This window comes from Tupaia chinensis, unplaced genomic scaffold, assembly GCF_000334495.1.
Source record: "Tupaia chinensis unplaced genomic scaffold, TupChi_1.0 Scaffold145093_1, whole genome shotgun sequence".
Taxonomy (NCBI): Eukaryota; Metazoa; Chordata; class Mammalia; order Scandentia; family Tupaiidae; genus Tupaia; species Tupaia belangeri.
In genome coordinates, this window is record NW_006204954.1 from 705,520 (window position 1) to 720,324 (window position 14,805).

General features: G+C 40.6%; 1 protein-coding gene across 1 annotated transcript in view; it reads right to left on the reverse strand.

The window, feature by feature from the left end:
• SV2C (synaptic vesicle glycoprotein 2C) overlaps positions 1-14,805 on the reverse strand; it is a 257,009-nt gene that overhangs the window by 22,767 nt on the left and 219,437 nt on the right. Inside the window, exons 7-11 of the mRNA XM_006167780.3 lie at positions 8,342-8,452; positions 7,827-7,915; positions 6,944-7,108; positions 2,267-2,400; positions 394-597 (exon numbers count right to left, since the gene is read on the reverse strand). Coding sequence (XP_006167842.1) covers positions 394-597; positions 2,267-2,400; positions 6,944-7,108; positions 7,827-7,915; positions 8,342-8,452 — 703 coding nt within the window. The remainder of the gene's footprint in view (positions 1-393; positions 598-2,266; positions 2,401-6,943; positions 7,109-7,826; positions 7,916-8,341; positions 8,453-14,805) is intronic.

The window sequence follows — 14,805 nt, forward strand, 5'->3', positions numbered from 1 at the left end:
TTTGAATTTTAGATCTCTCAGCAAAACCGAATTCTCAGGGGAAAGCTGCAGACTTGGCTCCATAAAATACAAGCACAGGTGCGCTCACCTGTATGAAACATTCATCTCTCTAACCCCTTCTGAACACAGCACATATGAAATGCACATCATCCATTGCTCAGCTACTTAAGTGGAAAAATGTACATTAGTTACACATAATTAGCTTTTCAGTCTGTTAATTCAAATGAAATGTAATTAGATATAATTTTCACTACAACTTAGCCCTAATGAAAGGTCTAAAGGATTTCTCTCCATGGGATGCAAATCTCTAAGGGCCAGGGGTTACAGTGGGACACAGGCCCCCTCTAGACAGCAGGGGCAGCTCTTTCCTTTTTCCTGAATCTGAGCACATACCCAGCATAGTTAAGCGCCCGATTCTGTCCATCAGGAGAGCAGACACGATGTTCCCTGGCAACACTGCCAACGTTCCCAGGAAGTTGACAAAATAAATCCAGTAGGCACTGTAGTCATCATCAAAGGTAATCTGGCAACCCGTCTTATTATGAAAAAACGAGCAGTTTTGGAATTCACTGTCAATAAATTTATATGGCTCAAAATCTGTAGAAAAACAAAGACATTGTCAAGCTCTTAACAGGTGGACATCAATTTAAGAAAACCTACTGAGAATTCAAAAAAGAGTCATGGTATTGTGGGGTACGGGTCTGGGATATCTTCTGGCCAAAGTGTAGAGCCTACTTTGGGATCTCACGTTACAAGGCAGTTGAATGAAAGAATTAGTACCTGTGTTGAATAAAGGAATAAATTAACTTAAAGAGTCCCATCATCATCTTACTTCCTATGATTGGCTACTGCTAATTATGTTACTTGCTTATTCCTTTACATTGTTATATTGTTCTTATTCTTATGTTACATAAAGACTGTCATTATGGTACTAACAGCTTCTTTACTACAATTATAAAAACAAGTTATAAAATGTGCACAAATAAACCTTATCATTTATGGAACTCTGAGGTACAGGGAAGGAACAGAACATTCCTTAGGTCCTTGAGGCTGAATTTATACTTTAGGGTCTATGTGGAAGAATCCACTGAGAAATAAGAATCAGTCTCATTTGAAAGTTACTAGCATTCGCTGCTGATTTTTCTCTTGAGCTTAGATCTATCCAAGAAATGTTGCAGATAGTGGTGGGTTCAGCCTTTCAAGCCATTCTACAGTGGATTAGAAGATACTGATAACACTGTTTAAAAGACACCTGACCCCATTCTCATTTGGAGCTGGGCAGAGCTGGCTTCTATCTGAACACTAAAAAGGCAGCTTGGGAATAAGGTAGGTACTAATAATCCTGTCAGTGCCAGGCTCTTTATTCGGAACTCATTTCATAGGGCAGACAGACCAATGTGTGGGAGTGGGGACTATGGGCTTTTAAATCAAATAACCTGGGTTCAAATGTCAGCTGTTACTAGCTCTATGATTGTGGCTAAATTGCTTGATTTTTCTAAGCACTGGCTGTTGTGAAAACTAAATGAGATAATGAATGTCTGATGACCTAGAATAGGAACCAGTATACAGTAGGGGCTCAGTCAATATCTGTCACCCTGCCTTTTTTTTTTCCCCTCCTTTAGAGCATTTTCTAGACTCCATTAAGTGAATTGACTTAGAAAAATTGTATCTGGAGGACCAGCAGTTAGCGTAATGGCTATGTCGCTGGACTCCCCTCATGCCGGACACGTGTGCGTGCGTGCCCAAGATCCTGAGAGGAGAATGGAGGAGAAGGGATTGCAGCGTGGCCATCCCCCCTGGGGGGTGATTTCTTACTTTCTGTCTTTGTGTCTCTCTCTCTCTGTCTTTCTGGCGAGTGCACGTGCCCTATAACAAAAAACCTCTCCAAAAAAAGAAAAAAAAATGTATCTGAGTATAGTCACAGCTTGTCCATCTCTGTTGACTGTAGAGTAGGCATGCTCATGTAAGCAAACACCAGTTTTTAAAACTATCAAAACAAATGACTGGTTAGTTCTTTGCTTTAAAAATTATTCATCAAAGGATGGTTTTATTCCAGCTTTGAAGACAGCAAGCCCCATCTGCATTAAATCTGATAAAAGCAAACAAGTTTACTTTTGAACTGACCCAATTTAGGGAACTGGGTTCACTTACTCTGACACCCACTTCCCACGTAAGCCTCTGCCCACACTATCACATGGTTACCCACATTTCTGCCAAGAGCTGAGTCCTTTGAAGAGGCACCGGGGAGAGGCAGTAGCACACCTACCTGTGTTGTCAAAGACAGTATCAATAAATGTGCAGTTCTTGAAGTAGGTGTTGAGTGAAGTCACATCCTCAAAGGTGCAGGACTTAAAAACTGAATCTTTGAAAGTTACAGATTTGAACTTGACCCCGAGGAACCTGCCCAACACACACACACAAAATTGCTATCAATGATTTGTATCCATTAGTTTGAAGCTAAGTTAAACAGGCTTAAAGACATGGTGTCTTACTAGAGACTTTTTTGATTACAAAGGATACAGGTTCCTGGGCTTTCTAAGCTTTTTTGATTTTCCCCTTCTTCTTTATCCAGTCTGTCCTTTGTCTACCTCACGAATATTATTCACCAATATTATTTTCTACCAGAGGAAGAGAGAACACTCAAGGTAATTTTTTTCAGCTTTCTGGGATGTTGGTAAAAGGGTTTATGGGATACACAACTGAAAATAGAGAGTTTGGGGATTACTTGTGGTTAACACTTTTCAATCCTATCCTCTTGTTCCTTCACGTATGCTCTTATTTGAAAAAATTCTCTACTTGGGGCTAATGGCTTTAACTTAAGAATGGACTCAAACTTTTATTTATTTATGTTTGGTTATAAGGCACCTGTGCTCCCCAGAGAGAGACAGAGAGACACAATGAGAAGGAAAGTGAGAAATCACCCTCCAGAGGATGGCCACACCACAATCCCTTCTCCTCCATTCTCTTTCATTCTCTCCCATTATCATCCATTCTCCTTCTGGAATTTGGACATGCATGCAGCACACACCCAACATGATTTTCAAGCCACTGGGTCTAGGACTCAAACCACAGTCGGCCACGTGGAAGTCCTGTGCCTTATCTACCACAAAACCTGAGCTGAAAAGCCGAAGCTTCTTCATTCTCATGTAGGGACTTCACTTTATTCGGAGGAGATGACTTGAGACTGGTTCATTTATGTGAGAAACTACGTACTTGGGGTCAAGAAACTAATGGGGGTCACATTCATTTCCAGGAATATTTTTCTTCTCACATTCAACAGATATTCCTTGAATCAAATACACTTAGGAGAACTCTTCTTACTTTTAGAAATATGTAGAATGGTAAAATCGGTTGAGACAAATTTTTGAGTGTTACATGGGGTAATTTAGGTGCTGTAGATGACAATGGTCTATGATCCAGACCTTATCAGTGTTCATAAGAACTTCCAGTTGGCACAGATAAATAATCTTCGATGTGTTTTAATACTTTATTAAAAGATATGAATGTTTACTCAGTCAGTCACTGACATGAAAATGCTTGTTACCCCAAAAAAGTTACTACCAATACTACTCTTATTAGGGGAAGAAAGAAACTGATTATTCTAGGCAAGTGAGCTGACTTAAAAGCAACTCACTATGAAGTACTTTCAAAATTATTCTTGCTCTAATGCCTGATTGTAGTTAGCTCAAAATGCATGGTGGTCTCATAGATGGACCAGCTTAAAAAAAGTATGTTTCAACTCTCACTCCATAGACCAAAAGTAAACCATCTAAATGCATTACAGGAGGCTAAATAGTGACACATTATAGAAAAATTATCAATTTTATGAAATGGAACTGAATTTGGAAGGGGGGGAATTTTCTGTATGGTTAATATACACACTGAGAGTTACCATGCACGCAATTGAAAGGATGGAATAAGGAAAAAGTATGTCTTTTCCCACCCATTTCCAGGCCACCCAGTTCCAGTGCCCAGAGCTAACCACTGCTGTCAGATTCTCGTGTGCTCTTCCAGAAGCATTCTGTATCTAAGTACTAGCAATGTCTTGCCTTGTCTCCTCACAGTCTACCTTGGCACTTACTCCGTATCACTACATAAAGAGTTGCCACTTCACAATGTTACATAGGGAAGCTATTGTTCTTTTTTTTTTTTTTTAAGAAATGAATCAGCTAGTAGTATTTCAAATTTCCCTGAAAGACAAACTTTTTTTTCTGTCATGTTTTAAAACAAATGTATAATGTACATGTTTCACAAAGTTGTTTTGTTTGTTCGTTTTGTTTTTTTGCCACGGGGGATGCGCACTTGACAGAAAGAGACAGAGAGAAGGCAAGAGAGAAATCACCTCCCCAGAAGAGGATGGCCACGACACTTCTCCCCCACTGTCCTCTGGGGATTTGGGGCATGCATGCACATGTACCTGGTGTGACTCTCAAACTGCAGGGTCTAGGATTCAAACCATGACTGGCCATGTGGGAGTCCAGTGTCTTAATCACCATGCCACCTGCTGGTTCCTTACAAGGTTTATAATATTATTAAAATTGGGACCAGCAGTTAGTGTAATGGCTATGTCACTGGATTCCCACATAGTCGACTGCGGTTCACGTCCCAGACCCAGTGGCTTAAAACTCACACTGGACGCATGTGCATGCATGCCCAAGATCCCTAGAGGAGAATGGAGGAGAAGGGATTGTGGGGTGGCCATCCCCCCTGGGGGGTGATTTCTCGCTTTCTGTCTCTCTGTCTTTCTGGTGAGCACACACGCCCTATAGCGAAAAGCCTCTCAAAAAAAAACTAAAAAAAAAAATTTATGTAGAATTAAAATTATTAACCAAGGCGCCAGCAGGTGGCATAATGGTTAAGGAGCTGGACTCCCACATGGTCAATCACAGTTCAAGTCACAGACCCAGTAACTTGAAACTCATGCTGGGCACACGTGCATGAGTGCCCCAAATCCCAAGAGGAGAATGGAGGAGAAGAGATTTCGACATGGCCATCCCCGTAGTGAAGGGAGTGATTTTTCACCTTTTGTCTCTCTGTTTCTCCAGAGAGCATACGTGCTCTATAACAAAAATCTCTCAAAAAAAAAAAATTACTAGGGGCCAGCAGGTGGCATGGTGGTTAGGGCACTGGACCCCCACATGGCCGACCATGGTTTGAGTCCCAGACCTGGCAGCTTGTTTTCTCACTCTCTCTCTGTCTTTTACTGGTCAAATTCAAATAAAATAATAATAATAATAATAATAATAATAATAAATAAAATTAAGTAAAGAAATTCTTTTTAAAAAATTACTAACTGATATATTACTAATGTAAAAAAAATTCTAAGTGATGACAAAATATCCAGCTTAGAATTTTAACATATATTAATAAAAACATGACTATCAGAGACACAAATGTATACTAGAAAATTCTAATAAAAAGCAATTTTTCATTTTAGAATTTATAAGGTATTTGACACTAAGATTTCTACAGATTCACAGATCCTACAAGTGCAGATTAAGCCAGCATTTTATGTGGGAGGGTGAATGATGACAAAATATCCAGCTTAGAATTTTAACATATATTAATAAAAACATGACTATCAGAGACACAAATGTATACTAGAAAATTCTAATAAAAAGCAATTTTTCATTTTAGAATTTATAAGGTATTTGACACTAAGATTTCTACAGATTCACAGATCCTACAAGTGCAGATTAAGCCAGCATTTTATGTGGGAGGGTGAAGGTGATTTTATGTGGTGTGGCTATAATTAGGCTAATTCAAAATTCCTTCCGAGTTGATAACTCTCTTTTCCATTATATAGATCATAAGCATAATACAGAATTCTTTTCCATGTTCCTGAAGTGGTTTTTGCCCTTAGAAATTTTGATTATTATAGATTTTTAGTTTTATCACTTTTGAAATTGGGACAGTTTCCTAAGAATGATGTAAGCTATCATAAACACACTCTAGCAATTGTGTATTCAGACAACAATAAAATGGATATGAACAACTACCTTGTCTGTCCCTTCCCTCTTCGAAAGAAAGATCCAGAACCACCTCCCTGAGCTATTTCGCACTCATCATCAGGAGGCATTCCAGATCCCATCCTCAAAAGCAACCCTTACAAATACATTTCATGTTTCCAAAGCCCTTAGCTTTGCAGCATCACTCCTGTTCTCTACCAGAAACTTCCTGATAGAATTTAACCCCAATTTTTGATTCAGTATTGTTGGAGTGGGTAGTCTAAAAAGTGATCCCCATTCTCAGTAATAGAAGACTCAACAAACAACATTTCACAATTTTTCTCTGAATTAAATAACTCCACAGCCCATCTTATTTTATCATATCCTTCACTCTTCTCTTCCTTAATTTATTTTCATTGCTTTTCGGGGTTGCTCTTAAGTTTTCTTTTCACACCAGTCAATTCCACTACATAATAAATATGAAATAATGAAGATTCATAAGTAGTTTTTTTAAATTTTTTTTTTTTTGGAGAGATTTTTGCTATAGGGCGCGTGCACTTGCCAGGCAGACAGAGAGAGACAGAGAGACAGAAAGCGAGAAATCACCCTCCAGGGGGGATGGTCACGCCGCAATCCCTTCTTCTCCATTCTCCTCTCAGAATCTTGGGCACGCACACACACGCGCCCGGCGTGAATTTTAAGCCACCAGGTCCAGGATGTGAACCGCGGTCAACTACGTGGGAGTCCAGCGACATAGCTATTACGCTAACTGCTGGTTCCCCAGATTCAGAAGTAGTTTTAAATAACTGATACATATATACTTTTTGCTTAAATCCAGTCAAATTCAAATTCAGCCTGAAAATGACTAAATGTATAAAACTAAAACAAACAAAAAAATAAAAACTAAACTATAACTGTTTCAGTGCAGCCAAGGTGAATAAGAAATAAACGTGAATAGGTAGGTAACAAATTAAATAATTTCAGAGTGTCTGGACCTGCCATTGTCGTATTCCATTCCTGTATGAATCTGATTTTCCATTGTAAAGTTAATACTGAAATTTGCATATTTATCTCTCTGCACTTTTCTAGTTAGCAATGCATATTCATCAGACTGAAGATGTTTAATGACATCAGGGAACCAAACAGATAATCCATAGTACCTGCAAAGACAAAGAAAAGGGAGTTTGTAAAGGTGCAAGCACACCAGAAGCAATGAGTGCCTCCTCGACTTTTTCGACTTCCCAGACAAGCACTTCTAAGTATTACTGGTGCCCTTATACCATAATGACTGAATCATCACACAGTAATCTGTGTACTTCTCTCCCCCAATGATTGATTAATCTGCAAAAATCGAGTTAAAGAGATGGTGTGGGATTTCCCAGGTATGTAATTCCTGAATCCTTCCTTTAAGAAGAAATGTGCAAGAAGAATCTCATAATTGTCAACAAATTTAAGATGAAAAATATTATTTCCTAAGAGGTTAAGAACATCGGGACCAGCAGATGGCATAATGGTTATGTCGCTGGACTCCACGTAGTCAACTGCAGTTTGAGTCTTGGACCCGGTGGCTTAAACTCACACTGGGCACATGCGCATGCATGTCCAAGATCCCAAGAGGAGAATGGAGGAGAGGGGATTAAGGCATGGCCATCCCCCCTGGAGGGTGATTTCTCACTTTCTGTCTCTTTGTCTCTCTCTGTCTTCTGGCAAGTGCACGTGCCCTATAGCAAAAACTTCTCCAAAGAGAGAACAAACAAAAAAAAAAAAAAGAGAGGTTAAGAGCACCAAGAAGTATGAGAAAAGAAAGCAGTGTGACTGGGAAATACAATGTGGATACATCTAACGATTTCATTCACCAAGAATTTAAATATCACTTACCCAAAAGACAGGGTGAACCAAACAATTGTAAGCTTTATTGTATTTTCCCTCACTGGGTAGTTGAAACATCTCATAAAAGTCAACCAAATCTGTGAAATATTAGAGGATTAATTTTCTTATGCAGTTACTTAGTCAACTCCACTTCCTCATCTCTTCTCCCAAATTATAAAAGAGCTGAGTTTTTGTTGGGTTGAACTAATTTTCACTTAAAATGTAAACGCTAAGGGTCATAGAAAAACACATACTAGAATTTTCCTTTTTCAACTTCCTGGAGGCCAGTAGACAAAGATGTAAAGGACACAGTCAGTGCCGAGACTTCTGGCCTCACACCTTCCCTCTCCCTAACCAGAAGCACTGGCGAACTGCTGATTCACAGGGGACCCAATGGCCTGTCCTACGACTGAGCAGAGGAGAAAGAGCTCCATTCATGAGATAGCTGTCAACCCCCCTCCCTCTCTTCTGACAACCCTCAAATGCAACAAGTGGGCACGAAGGCAGAGCAGCTTGTTACTTACGCCGTACAGTTCTGTGCGGATCCGAACAAAACATCTCCTGTACCATGTTCCTGTGTCACTCTCAATTTCAATCAGCTCATCTATTTGTTTCGGGGTTTTGATTTTATTTACCTGTAGAGAGTAACAGAACACAAAATGCTGAATTCTCTTTGGGTTATTGAGTTTAGGCCTATCATTTTTAAAAAGGAGCAAAAACTGACTCCAATAAAAAGTAAGCAGTGCCTGATAATTCCTCTATACATAGATGAGGACACTGACACATGTATACAGATCCAAATAGCACCTATGAGGACTGAAGAAAGGGCTAGCTGGTGGCATGGTGGTGAAGGTGGCTAGGTTTCATATGGCCAACTGTGCAGTTCGAATCCTGGACCAGTGGCTTGAAAAACATCCTGAGTGCATGTATGTAACCAAATTCCCGAAGGGAGGGAGAAATGGAGGAGAAGGAACTGTGGAATGATTATCCCCCAAGGGAAGTTCAAATGCTAATTCACTTTCTCACTCTCTTAAAATAAATACATAAATAAATAAGCTTAAAAAAAATAGAGAATGAGGGACCAGCAGATGGTGTAATGGTTACATCACTGGACTCCCACATGGCCAACTGCGGTTTGAGTCCTGGACTTGGTGGCTTAAGACTCATGTCGGGTGCATGTGCATGTGTGCCAAAAATCCTAAGAGGAGACTGGAGGTGAAGGGGTTGAGGCATGGCCATCCTCCCACTGGGGGGTGATTCCTCACTTTCTGTCTCTCCAGCAAGTGCACATGCCCTATGACAAAAATCTCTCCGAAAGTAATAATAAAGAAAGAAAGAAGGAGTGAGAGGGAATGTTATAGAGAAATGGAGAAAGAGCAAGGAGTAATAGAATACTATGAAACAAAATCATCTCTGAATCATTATTTCAAAGATACACATCAACACATAAAACTAAGAATTAAAGTTTAGACTAAAATGACTGTGTATACTTTTCTTTGGAATCTAGTTATTTGATGAATTTTGTCCCCCCTTGCATAGTTCTTAAAGCTTTCCCATCAAGTTTCCATGCTTACAGCATCACTATAGCCTTTTCTTCCTCTACCATAGCCCAACCCACAGTGGCTGGTGGGTGAATACCCACAGGTCACCATGGATGCAAGGGGAAGCAAGTGAGTTTCAACTGTAAGTGTCAACACTGATTCTTCAACCATATAAGGAAAATAAACGATGGAGATTCACCATGAAAAGCTGCACCTTTACCTTAAGTTAGCCTCCATTTGCTAAGGGAAAAAAACCATGAGATGGAAAAGCAATGCTTTCAACACAGAATAAATCCTGAAAAGAGAGAGAGGAAAAAGGGAAGAATGGTTGTTCCTTTGTAGACCTGACCTGCCTTCTGCTGTTAATCAACATTTACCTATTTTTTGTAAATTTGAGAGTACTTAGAAAAGTGTACATGAGGTGGGAGTGAGGAAGAGTGTAGGGAAGGAGAAAAATCAAGAAGTAAGACATTAGTGGGACACAGAAATGGTTTATTATCTGTTGATGATAATGTTTGTATTATTCTCAACTGGACTGGTCTGAGGTATATTTCATGTTGGGTAAATTCTCTCTACAAGCTAAATGATGTATAAAAATTGAATGTATAAAATAATAATAAAATAAATTAATTAATTTTAAAAAAAAAGAAAAATGTGCATGATGTTCCTGCCAGGCATTTTATAGAATTTTCTGAAGGGCCTGCCAATACCCGAAGCGGCAATTCTAATGGGAGAATCCAGGTACTGAAGCTGAATTTTGACAGAGGTGATTTGGACGCCCTCAGCATCTGTCAAATTATGCCCAGTAGGTGGTAGCCTCTCTTTGGCTGTGTAAACAAAGATGTCTGTACATCACAAAAATAATTTCTGAGTTAAATATGAGACTTTCAGTATGGTCAGAAAATGATTCATGTAGGAATTATCTCGTGATACTAAAAAACCCCACAAAAGTATCCTTATCATTCAACATATTACTTTTGGGAGGCTTTCTCTTCCCCATTCATCAATGTTCACTCATTCATTGGTACCCGCAGGAGATGCAAACACAAAATATTATAATTTCTAAGCAATTACTATAAAAAGTGAAAAAAGTACTCTAATGGAGGTTTATATAAGATAGGAGAGAAATGTTGTTCAACACATCCCATTTAAATTAGATATGAGAGAGATGGTTTCTGGATGGCAGAATTTGAGCTGAGGCTTCTACAGAAGTATATTACTTGCCATGTTTGTAAACAACTTGGAGGGCATCTGAGTGCAAGGAATACCATGTGCAAACATGCAGAGATATAAAAAAATAGTGTACTGGGGACCTACAGAGGTTGATTTCTTGTAGAATAGTACAAGCTCAGAGGACAGAGAGTGATGAGGACTGAATCAAATCAGTTGCAGAAAGGATGGAATGTAAGGAACAATGATGAGGATACAATAAGGTAAAGAAATAAGTAGCATAGTTTTTTTTTTTTGGAGAGGTTTTTCGCTATAGAGCACGTGCGCTCGCCAGACAGACAGAGAGAGACATAGAGACAGAAAGCGAGAAATCACCCCGCAGGGGGGATGGTCACGCCACAATCCCTTCTTCTCCATTCTCCTCTTGGGATCTTGGGCACGCACGCACACGCACCCGGTGTGAGTTTTAAGCCACCGGGTCCGGGACGCGAACCGTGGTCAACTACATGGGAGTCCAGTGACATAGCCATTACGCTAACTGCTGGTTACCCAGTAGCATAGTTTTTAGAATTCCAGTTTTGGTGTGCTGGTGGTACTTGCTGACAGAATTTTGGACAAGAGGTTGATTTGAAGACTTTTAAGGCAATAAGTTAAGATTTACAGAAAGTTTTTTGAATGGCCTATAGGATATAGAAGGATGTCTTCAAAACTCTTCAACATATATGTCTGGAGCTCGGATTCGTGCATTAGGAGACAGAGATGCAGAAATAACCTAAGATTGGCTAAGGAGAGTGTATAGGGTTAAAAGATAAGTTAGCTGAAAATATAGAGTCCTAGAAAACAGCAATATTTAAGGTAAGGACATAGAAAAGCTTAGAAAGTAGAGACTAGCAGATGGTGTAATGGTTATGTTGCTGGACTCCCTTGTGGTCAACCATGATGTGGTTCGAGTCCCAAACCCGGCAGCTTAAAACTCACATCAGGAGCATGTGCATACATGACCAAGATCCCAAGAGGAGACTGGAGGAGACAGGACTGTGGTGTGGCCAAACCCCGGGAGGGGGATTTTTTTGCTTTTTCTCTCTCTGTCTCTCTGGTGAGCACATGTGCCTATAGCAAAAATCTCTCTCTCTAAAAAAAAAGGAAAAGCTTAAAAGTAGACCTTGAGGGAATGCATGCAACTCAACTGTATTGTAGAAAAGAAAAAAAGATGGTTCTATGTGGGTAGAATCATGGAATCACTTTGAAAGTCACATATAAATGACTTTGAGATTCCCCATTCTATTGGAGTGTTCCTACCTTATTCCCCTCTAACCTTTATGTAGTTAACATTAACACAGATCATCATAAGTAAATTTGGTAACTTGAGCCTTCTGGAAGAAAAGGCAAGGAAGTGGGGCAAGGAAGTCACGCAGTGACACTTTCTTACCATGTCTTTGGTAAAGGGGTTTATTCTCACCTGGCTGAGAAGGGTTAAGTGAGGAAAGGTATCTATAATAGATGACATGTTAATTTTCCTCCAGCCTTAGGAATCTTCAGTTTAAAAATATTTCCCTCTGTTGTACATAGATGAAAAAGAAGGGCCTGCTGCTCTTTCCGCCATCTTGGAGCCTGTGGAGGCCTGCTAGGAACAGGACTTCTAAAAGGAAACTATGTCTGGAAGGCTGTGGTCCAAGGCCATTTTTGCTGGCTATAAGTGGGGTCTCAGGAACCAAAGGGAGCACACACCTCTTCCTAAAATTGAAGGTGTTTATGCACGAGATGAAACGAAATTCTATTTAGGCAAGAGGTGTGCTTATGTGTACAAAGCAAAAACAACACAGTGACTCCTGGTGGCAAACCAAATAAAATCAGAGTAATCTGGGGAAAGGTTACCCGAGCCCATGGAAACAGTGGCATGGCTCGAGCCAAATTCCAAAGCAATTGTCCTGCTAAGGCTATTGGACACAGAATCCGTGTGATGCTGTACCCCTCAAGGATTTAAAATAATGAAAAGTAAATGAATAAAAATGGATTTGTGTTGTTAAAAAAAAAAAGAAGGGCCTGCTCAAAGGCCTTAGACCTTTAATGTAGCACACCCATTATTTATCTTCATTTCGCCATTACACGACATAGAAACGTTTGCTCATTAAGAATCTGTTATAATTCAGATAGAGCCCAGACCAAAGTCTATGTTGACATTATGAAAGAAACATTTCCTAAATAAAAAATAAATGGGTAAATAAGGCGGTAGGGGACTGTTTGATCAGGTTCTGTCTCACATGTTTTAAGAACTATACCTGGGCCGGCAGTGGTGGTGCAGTGGTAATGCAATGTTTTGTGAAGCTGAACACACATAGGAAGGGCTCAGGTATGCTTCTGGGGGTCTCCGTGTGTGTGGGCATGCATGCACATGCCTGTGATCCTGGCTAGCAGAGGCTGGGAGGTAGACTGTTGTGTGGGGACTTTGTTGAGAATGGCTGTCTTTCTCACTTTGTCTGTTTCATGGAAGAGAGAGAATAAAATAAAATAAAAATGAAGAAAGAAGTCCAGCCAATGACTTGGTGGTTAAAGGAGCTGGACCTTCCACGGTTTGAACCCTGGAACGAATGACTTGAAAAACACACTGGGGGAAACCAGCAGTTAGCGTAATGGCTATGTCGCTGGACTCCCACGTAGTCGACCGAGGTTCGTGTCCCGGACCCGGTGGCTTAGAACTCACGCCGGGCGCGTGTGCATGCATGCCCAAGATCCCGAGAGGAGAATGGAGGAGAAGGGATTGCGGCGTGACCATCCCCCCTGGGGGGTGATTTCTCGCTTTCTGTCTCTATGTCTCTCCCTGTCTGTCTGGCGAGCACATGCGCCCTATAGCGAAAATCTCTCCAAAAAAAAAAAAAAGAAAAACACATTGGGGGAAACGAGCAGTTAGCGTAATGGCTATGTCGCTGGACTCCCATGTAGTCAACCACAGTTCGCGTCCCGGACCCGGTGGCTTAAAACTCACGCCGGGCGCGTGTGCATGCATGCCCAAGATCCCGAGAGGAGAATGGAGGAGAAGGGATTGCGGCATGACCATCCCCCCTGGGGGGTGATTTCTCGCTTTCTGTCTCTATGTCTCTCCCTGTCTGTCTGGCGAGCACATGCGCCCTATAGTGAAAACCTCTCCAAAAAAAAAAAAAAAGAAAAGAAAAACACATTGGGTCTGCACGTGTATCCAAAAGTCCTGAAAGGAGGGAAAAATGGAGGAAAAAGGATTGTGACGTAACCATACTGTATGAGGGAGTGCTGTTCCCTTCCCTCTCCCTCTCTGTCTCTCTCCCTGGGTAATGCACATGCCCTCTGACAAATTGGGGTAGAAAAAAGGGAAAAAGATGTTTCAAAAAAAAAGAAACTAAAATTGATACTTGTTTATAATTCACTGAAGAGCTTACTTATATTTTATCATATGTTTCCCAAACCTATTTTACTTTTTTTTAAGAGAGATTTTTGCTATAGGGCATTGTGTACTCACCAGAGAGACAGAGAGATAGAAAGTAGGAAATCACCCCCCTCCCCCAGGGGGAATGGCCATGCCACAATCCCTTCTCCTCCAATCAACTCTCTGGATTTTGGGCTTGCATGCACACACACCTGCCTTGTGTTTTAAGTCACCAGTTCCGGGACTCGAACCAGGGTCAACCACATGAAAGTCCAGTGATGTAACAGCTACACCATCTACTAGTCCTCCCTAAACCTATTTTAGACAAAATATTTTTAGTCTAGTTGTATGATTGCATATACCAAAAGATTTAAAACCACTATCCTTGGGGCTGGCAGATGGCATGGTGGTTAAAGGCATTGGGTTCCCACATTGCCAACTACGGTTTGAGATCTGAACCTGGTGGCTTGCTTTCTCACTTTCTCTCTCTCTCTCTCCCCCTCTCTGGTCAAACTGAAATTTAAAAATGGATAAATAAGTAAAGTTAAATAAAGTAATTCCTTAAAAAAACCACTATCCTTTCCAAACCTCCATGCACCTAATTTTAATTAAGTTAGACCAGCTTTTCCCATTGAGAATAAACTGTTACTAAAAGAATGTCCCACACAAGGTGAACAGCATGCAAAGTGCCAGTATAACAGATGAGGCACAACAGCAGTTTGAGGAACTGAAGACAGAGTGTGGCTCCAGAGAGAGGAACTGGAAAGGAAGCAGGGACTGGATGGGCAGGGCCTCGGTGTGCAGATTGAGGACTTCCGTCTTTATCCTGAGAGCAATGGGAAGCCAGGACAATGTGAAACTGGACCATGTGTTATATAGA